General features: G+C 38.3%; 1 protein-coding gene across 1 annotated transcript in view; it reads left to right on the top strand.

Annotated features, from left to right (window-relative positions):
- Window positions 1-4,687, top strand: part of TGIF1 (TGFB induced factor homeobox 1) — a 7,657-nt gene extending 2,970 nt beyond the window's left edge. Inside the window, exons 2-3 of the mRNA XM_077778195.1 lie at window positions 2,655-2,881; window positions 3,665-4,687. Of these exons, the coding sequence (XP_077634321.1) occupies window positions 2,655-2,881; window positions 3,665-4,240 (803 nt within the window). The 3' untranslated portion in view covers window positions 4,241-4,687. The remainder of the gene's footprint in view (window positions 1-2,654; window positions 2,882-3,664) is intronic.
- The last annotated feature ends 6,715 nt before the right edge of the window (window positions 4,688-11,402 follow it).

The raw sequence follows: 11,402 nt of genomic DNA, 5'->3' as shown, positions 1-11,402 counted from the left end.
CCCCCCCCCCCCCCCCCCACTCCCAGTTCCTAATAAGAAAAGATTGATTTTTCAGAGCTGTGGGATCCATAGGCCATCTTGTGGCTTTCAAAACATTTCCTTGTATGTGGATGGAGTAAGAGGCCTGTGATCCCCCTCCCCCACCACCACATTTTTTAAAGTGTAAGCAGAGCAGGACCTTTGGAAACAGGCGGTAACCGGGAAACTTTTCAAAAGCTCTGTTACAATAGGAAATGAGTAACGTGGAAAAGTCTTTTTGTTTTTCCAAGCGGAGCCACAATCCGGAGGGAGAGTTTTAATGAAAACAGTCCTGACAGCAGCAAGCGTGGTTTGCTGCCCTGAAATATCAGCTGGTGTGGCCAAGGAGCTCAAGTCTTAACTTCCTGTTACTTCAGCTTTTGTGCACATATTGGAAATATTTGTTAAGAGGGCCAGAGGCCTGGCATTCATTTATTTAAATGAACTGAGAACAGAGTAAAGTCGCACTGTAGTTTAGCGTTGCTTAACTGAAACCTGCTTTTGTGTGTCACTAACCCATTCTGAAGGATCAGGCTTCTTGTCAAACTAAACAAGCAGATCAAAGGGCAGGCTTCAGGGTTTTTTTGTTTGTTTGTCTCAGACTCTTTGTTATTATCAACTTACAGTTGGGAATTCACTGTTCAATGAGCAAATTTTCACACCTTTTCTGGTTTAAAAGCGGGGGAGGCGGATTATAGCCTCCAGGAGAGTCTGGCTTTTCAGACGTGGAAGAGTTTAAACAAATTGCTTTATTTAAATTTGCCTCAGTCATTCAATTACTTGACACATGTTTAAAAAGTTAGATTGCTTTATTTATCAAAGTAAATGTAAAACAGGAACTCATTTATAATTTAATTTTTTTTATTAATAGCTCTTTACCCAAATTTCAATAAAGGTTTTAAAAGTCGCTCATCTCCTCCACAGTGAAAGCAGTTTCAGTTTTAAATGTGCCCCTTTTTTTTTTTTTAAGCAGTTTAATCTTCTGGGAAGGGGAACATCAAATACACTGCGGTTAAAATTTAGGATTCTTGTGTGGTTTATTGATAGCCGGATGTTAAGCCTTGAGCTAAAGTGAATTTGCAAGATCATCCTACTCTTTTGTTACAACTTGCTTTACTTTGTCTTTGGAAGGTTCCTGCCTTTTCTGTGGACACTCCCTCCAGCACCTTCTGCCCCCTGCAGTCCAAAACTAAAAACGTGTCACCAAGTCAAGTCAGACTCGATTAACTGTGTGCTAGCTCATAAACAAATCTTTGAATGAGTAGCTTTTGAGTGTTAAAATACTTCAAAAGAATGGGTTAAAAAATTTTTTTAATGCATCAAATGGTTTATCACTATGTGGAACATTCTGTCTTTATTTTTTATCAAGGCAAACCAGTCTGAATTGCATCTACAAAATCCAGAATGCGTACCTTTACATTTCATGTTATTTTAATTTCCTTTATATAGAAATACTGGTATTTTCAAGCATGGTATGCTTTTCCATTTTAAAAATTCTAGATTGTTTTCAAAACAGAATTCTCAGCCATTCAGAGTTGCCAGTTGTGGTTTTGAAAGGGGTTTGTGGAATTTGTAATTTAAGTTTTTTGAAGTTTCAAAATTATGTTGAAATGTTAAGGGCCAGATGTGAATTTTAGTTGACCCCAGTCTATCATATGTGATGCAAATATTCTCTATGGCTTGTAATTCTTAAAATTTCTGGTAGGATTAAAGTACTTACAACGGAGAGTGTCCTCTGGGGGTTACTATTCCATTTTCTTTGTCATGTAATAATTTAAGACTGAACTCTACTTATTGGTATGTAGTAATCTAGATTCCGATTAAACTGCCCATTGAAATTTATAGGAATTTAAAAATGTAATCTGTCTTAGGCATCTTTTGACCTCTTACTCAAGTACTAATCGTAGAAAAATATTTTTGTGTAATGAAACTGAAAGCTTCCATGGTTGGTTGTATTTAGTAAAAGGTTGGCCAATACTGTCCATTAAAAGTAGGCCCCTAAGTTTTGAAGAAATGTAGGTAGCAATGAAAAAGACATGACTGGAGTTGGCAGAAAATGTTGATGTATATTTTGCCTTTAGAATACCAACTGGGTTGTGTGTGATATTTTTTCTCCCCTCCTTATATCCATGGAAAAAATGCATCACTCTGCCCTTTTATGTCAACGCTTCAGTGGAAGAAGGAGTAAGAATAGCATTTAAAATGTTCATTAGGACACTTGGATTATCTTTCCTAAGTCAGCAATGACCTCAGAGAAGGTGGCTAGACACATTCCATCTGCTCTAACACCTTTCCTGTTTCTCGTGTGACAAACCATTGAGCGTAGCTCTGTCTCTGCTTTCACCAGACTTTTCTGAGCATCATTCGAAAGGAATGTGAGAAGTTAAATTCTACAGGAAACTGGGTATGAAAGGGCATCTGACAATTGGTGGAGAATCTATACTGTGCCACTAGTCAAGTCACTCTTGAGGCTTTGACATGTGCTCAGATATTTCGAGACGGAAGACACTGGTCCTTTGCTTGTCTCTTGGCAGTTGAGAAAACGTGGTTACACACTCAGTGGCCAAGAGATAAGCTTTTACTGTAGGTGCTCCTCCTAGAAAAGCGGTTGATGGTTGGCCTTTGTCCTTTACCAGGTGTTGTGGTAGCGTCGGGCAGTGAGACGGAGGATGATGACAACATGGACATCCCCCTGGACCTTTCTTCCTCTGCTGGTGCGGGCAAGAGAAGGCGCAGGGGCAACCTGCCCAAAGAGTCTGTTCAGATTCTCCGCGACTGGCTGTATGAGCACCGATACAACGCCTATCCCTCCGAGCAAGAAAAAGCATTACTGTCCCAACAAACACACCTGTCTACACTACAGGTAAGGTAAAAAAGAACAGGAGGTGTATGCACATGGGTTGTCTCTTCTCCTTTCCAAAGTCATTTTACAGCATTCCTGCATATCAGATCACGAAATGCCTCTCCACCCAAAACGAAAAAAAGGAAGGAATATCTTTTTAGTGCTGAAAGCTAATAACTGGCTATTTAGAGAAACAGAAACCACTTGACAGTCATCTGTCAAATAACATTTCCTTTAATGCCTAAAAGAGCCTTCTTTTATGCAGCAAACATAAAGAAGAGGTTAAATCTGCCTCTATTGCCCAGGAAACTGGTTTGATATTTAAACAAGGACAGACTTCAGTGAGGTAATTCATGTTATGTCTGTTGACACAGTCATTTGAACTGGGAAAAATCAGTAACTGGGAGGAGTGGCCTTTTCATACAGGAAAAGTTTTCCTGTAGTTGATTAACTTAAATGCTGGGGCAGTATGTAATAGGTTAGTTCTGGGGGATCGTTAAAGGGTAAACTTCCCTCCCTAAAATCATTTTTAGACATTTGAGAATTTTTATCCTTTTCTTCCTCCTGAAGAGGCTTAAGGATGATGGGATGAAAAAGGGAATTTGTATTCGAAAAGGAAGAGGTTTATGGCAGGAAGCAGCTCTCTTTCTTGGTTGAGCTCAAATACCTTAGTAACTTTGGAAGTTCCGATTTAAGCCTTTTCATGCCTTCTTTAATGCAAAGAGAGAGAGATCAATTAGGCTTCCCGCAGAAGGTTCTCAGAACGTGTTTGCTGAGTGTTAAAGCATACCCGTATGATTTCAGGTCTGTAACTGGTTCATCAACGCCCGCCGCAGGCTCCTCCCAGACATGCTGAGGAAAGATGGCAAAGATCCAAATCAGTTCACAATTTCCCGCCGTGGGGCCAAGATTTCTGAGGCGAGCTCTGTGGAGTCAGCAATGGGCATCAAAAACTTCATACCAGCTCTAGAGGAGAGCCCATTTCATTCCTGTTCAGCTGGACCAAACCCAGCCCTGGGGAGGCCACTGTCCCCCAAGCCGTCTTCCCCAGGATCAATATTGGCTCGCCCATCAGTGATTTGTCATACCACTGTGACTGCATTGAAAGACGTGCCTTTCTCTCTCTGCCAGCCAGTTGGTGTGGGACAAAACACAGATATACAGCAGATAGCAGCCAGCAGCTTTACAGACACCTCCCTCATGTACCCAGAGGACACATGTAAATCCGGACCAAGTACAAATACACAGAGTGGTCTTTTCAACACTCCTCCCCCAACCCCACCGGACCTCAACCAGGATTTTAGTGGATTTCAGCTTCTAGTGGATGTTGCACTCAAACGGGCGGCAGAGATGGAGCTTCAGGCTAAACTTACAGCTTAACCCTTTTTCAAGCAAAACAGTTTTCACAAATGTTGTTATCATTGCCGGGGTGATGGCAAGAGACAAACTGCATTATTTTATATATTTTTTTATTAATATTTGCACATGGGATTGCTAAAGTGAAGCTTCCTGTTACTGAGATGTCTTCAATGGAATACAGTCATTCCAAGAACTATAAACTTCAAAAGCTACTGTAGAAACAAAGGGTTTTCTTTTTTAAATGTTTCTTGGTAGATTATTCATAATGTGAGATGGTTCCCAAGATCATGTGATTTTTTTTCCCCTCTCTCTCTCTCTCTCTCTCCTTCCCTTTTTTTTTTTTTTGTTGTTGTTTTTTCCCCCCAGACTGTGCAATACTTAGAGAACCTATAGCATCTTCTCATTCCCATGTGGAACAAGATGCCCACATACTGTCTAATTAATAAATTTTCAATTTTTTTCAAACAAGTATGAATCTAGTTGATTGATGCCTTTTTTCATGACGTAATAAAATATTTTCTTTAAAATTTACTGTCATGCAGAGTATTTTATTGAGGAGGCACTTAAAAAAGGAGTAGGAATATAGCACCCCATGAGCAGGAAGTTGGGGGTAGGGTGGAGTGTGACTTAGGGGGTGTCACCATCTCTTTGAAGAACCGTGGACAACAAGCCCCGTCTGTATAAACAGGATGTGTGATATTTACTCTTGATAGGAGGTATAAGCAGGCCCTTAAATCTTTACTTAAAAGTGCATGACAAATTGAAATGAATCATTCCATCAGTGCTTAGCTAACCACGAAATCCCTTGGTGATCTGTCCTGCATATTTGAAGACCTGGCCAGTGTTGAAACAAGGCCTCGAAGTACCTGATTATGGCTTAAGTCTTCAGAAGCAAACAACCACCCAAGCAGTCCCTCAGTATTTCCCCTTTCACGTTACCCTTTAAATTAACCTTTATCAAGTGGTATGGTTATGTTAGCCTTTACATTCAGATATAGCCCTAACCTGTACTGAAATCACCTTTAAAAACCTCTTAAAGCATTTTCTAAAGTGATTAAAACAGTGGAGTTCTGTCTTCCATGGGATTGTTAGTGTATGAGGTTGGTTTTGTAAGGTCACAGTTGGTGAAAACTGGTGCCGTACACAAGTGGCGTTTGTTGGGTTAGACAATCACATATGAGGCCAGGATAGCCAGAAGGGAATTGGTGGTGTTCCATTCACTTACATGGTTGACCAGAGTTGTCACATGCCACAAAACCATTCTTTGGAGTCATGCTTAGTATGAGGTTTCTTTGTTATTACAGTCATGTTCTTTCCAGCCCTGCTCCAGCTCTGAACTGTCTAAATTTGAGGGCACATCAGAGCTTCTGTACTGTTGAAAGAATATAGAAAAGCTTCCAAATTTAAGTTTGTCTAATTTTGTCAACCTATTAAGGAAATCCCTACTGTAGAAAGAGCTAAACTCAGAGGCGTGTAAGTAGAAAGGAAACCTGAATCAGGAAAACTAAGAGGTGTAAAAAAAATAAGTGAGGTGAAGGTGTGGTGCTTGAGCCCTCTGATAAACCATGAGTGGGCTGGTGCCAGGCACCTCCAGGTCACAGGAATAGATCTAAACCAAAAAAAAAAAAAAAAGAAAAGAAAAGAAAAGAAAGAATAAAAAGTGAATAAAAGGAACGTATAAAATAGAAATCGAATGAACAAAGATGACTAAGACTCATTACCTGCTCTAACAGCTAGATCAAAGGCTGAAATTCTCTGAGTACAGATAAGAGAGACCAGCAAATCCTGAAAGACTTCCCTGGCTAAGATGTTTCATTAATCATGCTAGCTGGGGGAGACAAGGAACCATGTGAGTGATTTAAAAGAAAAAATGTCAAGGGTCAGATGAAGCCCAAAGGTTTACAAAAAAAAAAAAAAAGACATCCTCCAAAATTGCTTATTTGACTTTTTTCCCCCCTCTTGAGGTTGATATATATCCTGGTTGATAATAACTGGTGTGTAATCAATAAATGATTAACAAAACCAAAACAGGTAAATGTAACTGGAATGCCAAATGTAAAAGACCATATAACTTCATGTTGAAGCCAAATAGAAAGGAATTTTGTGCTTAGTGTTTACATGATCTTTTTTTCATTTACTTACTTTTAAGCTAGTTGTGTTTCTGTGTTTAAAGTTCGTCCCTTTTAGATAGGATACTGTTGGGTTTTGCTTTTTTTAAATCTAGCTAACAATCTCTGCCTTTCACTTGGTGTGTATACTTGATTTATATTTCATTTTTTGTTTCCTTTTTAAGTTTTCATTTTAATTCCAGTTAGGTAACATACAGTGTTACATATAGTTCATATAATTTTTAATATGTTTGGATTCAGTTTACTGTTTGAGTTTTTTCTCCCTCTGTTTCTCTTTTCCTGCCTTTCAGGTTAATTGAATATTTCTAGTGTTTCCTTTTAATTTTTCTATTGGCTTATAAGCCATACTCTTTTTTTTTTTAACGGTTGTTCTGGAGATTACAATATACATCTTTAACTTAATCACAATCTATTTAGGGTTTATATTATATAACCTCGTATACAATATAGGCACTTGCAACAGGATAGTGCATTCAGTCCTTTTGTTTTATATATATATATATTATAGCTAGATACATAATCTAACAGTATAATGGTCTGATTTTTGTTTTAAATAAGCCCATGTTCTTTGAAAATTAAGGGAAAAGAGAATGTATGTAGTCTTTTATATTTGTTAAATATTTACCATTTCTGGTGCTCTTCATCCCTTCCTGTGAATCCAAATGACATTATCATTTCTCTTCAGCTTAAAGAATTTCCTTCAGAACTGCTCAGGCCCACTGGTGACAAATCATCTGTTTTTGTTCATTGAAAATGACTTTTATTTTACTTTCATCGTTGAAGGACAGTTGATTTAAAGATAGAATTCTGGGTTGATTTTTTTTCTTTTTCTTTTTCTTTTTCCATCACTTGAAAGGCATTTGTTTTCTGGCTTCCATTGTTTGGGATGATATATCAGTTGTCACTTGTGTCATTATTCTCTTGTATGTAATGTCTTTCTCTGGCTCTTTTATCTTTGTATTTCAGCGCTTTGATTATGATGTGCTTAGGTATAGTTTTCTTTGTATTTGTGCTACTTGGGGTTTGTTGAACTTACTGAATCTGTAAGTTGATGTTTTGTTTTGTTTTTTACCAAATTTGAGAAATGTTGGCTATTATTTAAATTTTGTTTTCTGCTTTCTTCTCTCCGGAACATCAGTAGATTTATATTAGATCACCTAACATTGTCCTACATATCTCCAGACTCTGTTTTTCTTCATTCTTTTATCTCTTTATTTTTCAAATTGAATAGTTTATATAAAGGTTTTTAAAAATGTTTATTTATTTGGAGAGAGAGAAAGAGGGAGAGAGGGAGTGTAAGTGAGGGAGAGGCAGAGAGAGGGAGGGGCAGAAAAAGGGAGAGAGAGAAAATCCCAAGCAAGCTCTACCCTGTAAGCACAGAGCCTGATGCAGGGGCTCTATCTCAGGAACCATGAGGTCATGACCTGAGTTGAAATCAAGAGTGGGGCACTTAACTGCCTTTTTTGTCACAAGCACCCCATGTATTAAGTTATTTTTAATTCACTAATTCCTCTTCTGTCTCCAATGAATTTTCATTTAGTTATTATATTTTTTGCATATATAATTTTCATTTGATATCTTTTTATTTTATTTGTTGAGATTTTCCCATCAGTTTATTAATTACAAGTATACTTTTTTATGAGCCATTTATAATAGGTACTTTAAGTATTTGTTAATTAATATGTCACAATCAGAGTCAGTTTGACTGCTCTTTGCTTCAGGAAGGATCACATTATTTTTTTGCCAGTCTGGTGGTTTTTTAACTGTATGTTGGACATTGTAGATGATACATTAATGAGGATTCTGGATTCTGCTACATTCCTCTGAAGAGTGTTATTTTTGTTCTGGCAGCCAGTTCATTTGGCTGGACTGAAACTTCAAAATCTGCCTTCCCTGTAGTAAATAGTTGCTCAAATGTTGGATCAGTTCTTCCAGCTCCCAGCTGGTGCCTTTCAGAGAGTGTACTGGGATCTCCCCACACAAGCTGACCAAGGATTTGGACAGAGTTCAGATTCAGACTTTGAGGTTTGTTCCTTCTCCCTCTTTTCCAGGATTCCTCTCCTAACTTTCTATCTGCTCTGCCAACTCCAACTCTGTCCTTAGTATCTCAGGCCACTGAGGCTGCAGCTTTCTGCCACCTTCTAGCCTTTCAAGGAGGAGGAGAGCCCTGAGGCAGCAAGCCACAACTTGCACATCTTATCCCTTAAAGTTCCCTTCTTGTAAGGGCAAACAACCCTCCAGTTGCTACCTGCTTTTGGTCACTCTCCTGGCCTCCCATTAGCTTTCTGTTTAATTTTTCTTTTACATTTTGTTATATCCTTACCTGCCGGGAAGTTAGTCTCAAAAGAAAAGAAATGACTCTACCATTACTAGAAACTAGAATTTTACTATAGTTACTTTTAAGAGTTCTCAAATTTATCTGCACATTGGAATCACCTAGAAAACTTAAAAAGCAAGCAAACAAACAAAACTCTGTGGCTTGGTTTATTAGCCATTGTTTATCTATATAAGTAGAACACTGGGAGTTGATCATTTATTCTCTCTCCATACCCTTAAGAAAATTATTTTTTTCTTTTTTCTCAAAATATTAGATGATTTTTGTTAAAAAATGTAATTTAATGAAGAATTATCGTCTAGGTCAACTTGACCAATTCGAATTCATTTTTGTGAGACAGTGAGTGAGCAGGGGAGGGGCAGAGAGGGAGACCCAGAATCTGAAGCAGGCTCCAGGCTTTGAGCTGCCAGCACAGAGCCCGATGCGGTGCTCAAACTCACAAACCACGAGATCATGACCTGAGCCGAAGTCAGACATTTAACTGGCTGAGTCACCTAAAAGCACCCTGAGCACTGGGAACATATTTATAAATAGACATTTAACTAATAGCGTGCAGGTGAGGGAAATGAAATCATAGAGGGGTTTCAGGAGAAAACTGTTACTTTAGGAAGTTTTGCCAGCTTGGGTTTGCCGTTGTTTTTTAATATCTCAAAATATTGTCTTTATAAATAAATTCACTGCAACTTGAATTTATTCACATTTGATTGGATCACTCAATTTTATGATCTAAGGACAAATTCAGCTCTTCTATCTTATTTCAAGTTATTGCATACATTTTTAGTATAGCTTTATAAATTTATAAAGTTTGTAATTTTAATGTGAGGCTAGGGCTTGCACAGACCATAAATAGATAAGCAGAAGATAGTCATTTAACTTGTCATATATGCTCTAAAAAAAAAAACCGTCTTGCTACCTTTTGATGTGTTACTCTATCTGATCATTAATGTTTCATTGCTTTAAAGTTCTTGCCAATGATTTTCGTTTTGAAATTTGATTTACTCAAATGATTTCTGTGTAAAGCCAACGTGTATTACATTAGTTAATGTTTTCCCTCCAGCTTATGCGTACAGTCTAGAACATTACTTACTTTAAAATTTCTAATCAACAGTCCTTCCAGTTGTAATGTTTTCTATAAATGTATCATCTGTAAACTCAATATTGCAGTGAAACATGTGAGATTAAGAAAGGAAAAGAAACCGTATTTCTTGACCACTTTATATTATTTATTTTATTAGTATTGTAACACTTATTGGACAGTTTATACGCGTATCTCATTTAGTCCTTACAACCCTGATGGGAGATGTTATTCTCATGATGCAGCTAAGGAAACTGGGACTTCTCCAAATTCAACTTGTCTGTGGTTACCGGCTAGTAGAGCCCGCATTCACTAGGTGATTCTGCAAAGTTCTCCCTCTTTCCACACACTATGCCTAAAATGAAAGAACTTGGAACTGTCCCATTTTCATCATACTATTGTCTGATAAAGATCTGATGGTTGCTTTGGCTGATGATCACATGCAGGTTTTATTTTCTAAAGTACCTCAATTTATTTTTCTGCTGTCTATCAAACTCCCTGCCGTCCCAGATTGCTTTACCCTTTGGCATTCTCTGTTTCTCAGCGAGACTTGCAGGATCTGACACATCCTCTTGATTTCCTAAATCCTATGACTAGCCAGAGCCTGAAATAATGAACTCTCCAATGCCAAGAAATCTGTTTTGTAGCTTCTCTGTGTAAGTCTTAACACCTAATCTCTGATTCAGTGCATTTCATTTCCCTTTCTAAGTATCAGCTTTCTGAGCCTGCAGCCTTGGGGCTACTACGTTTTTTTTCAGTACATGCCTGTTTGGGTTTTGTTGTTGTTGTTGTTGTTGTTTTTTAACTCAGAGAAACTTTAAATTTATCCTAGTGTCTATAGTTACTCTGGGCCGCTTCTTTCAATTTCCTCTGTACAAAAATTAAGTCTTTTAAGCTGTATTTCCCCAAATAGAGATGAGGGCTTCTCTGGGATGAAGGCATAGCTTCAAGAAATAACAAACACTCCTTTTAAAAGGAAAGCGAAGATTTATGACATGCCTTTCCACCCTTCTCTCCTCCAACCCAAAAACATCACCTTTCTTGAAACCAGGCCATGTAAGCTGATTAGAGCCAGAGGTCTTAAATGGTACACACCAGGGGGCAAAGATCAGCTTTAAAATAAATACCTCCAGGCAAAGAAAACAAAGCAGAACATTATTTCCCTTTCAGAGAACCTAAGATACAGCAGGAAAAAACTTAGTCTGTGCAGGTTTTCTAATGGACTGCCACCTCCAAGCTCGACTCAAAGGTTGACTTTATTTGGTGAAACGTGTTGCTATTCGCAGGCAGGTGCTGCCCTGATTCACCAACTCCATGTTAACTTGAACATGCAGAGGTACCTTTGATCAGTTCCCGGAGAGCGTCTCGGGCTTGCCGGCTTGGCTCCGGAAGCTTCAAAAGAACTGTAAAGCAGACTCTAATCTCAGCCTTCCTGTTTCTATGTCTGCCTACTGGGTTCACATAACAGCATGTTTTCCTTGAAGGGTGTTTTCTACTATTATACTGACTGTCATACTGTTAAACCCGCATCCAGATACAGGGGTTCCTCCTTTTTGTAACTCAATTCCTGCAAATGGGCTCTGGGGCTCATTTGCAATGACATTTATGTGATTATGTAAATCAATGCCTGCTGGCCTGGGGCTG

This window comes from Crocuta crocuta, unplaced genomic scaffold (genome assembly GCF_008692635.1).
Source record: "Crocuta crocuta isolate KB4526 unplaced genomic scaffold, BGI_CrCroc_1.0 scaffold26, whole genome shotgun sequence".
Classification (NCBI taxonomy): domain Eukaryota; kingdom Metazoa; phylum Chordata; class Mammalia; order Carnivora; family Hyaenidae; genus Crocuta; species Crocuta crocuta.
This window is presented reverse-complemented; position numbering and strand designations above follow the sequence as displayed.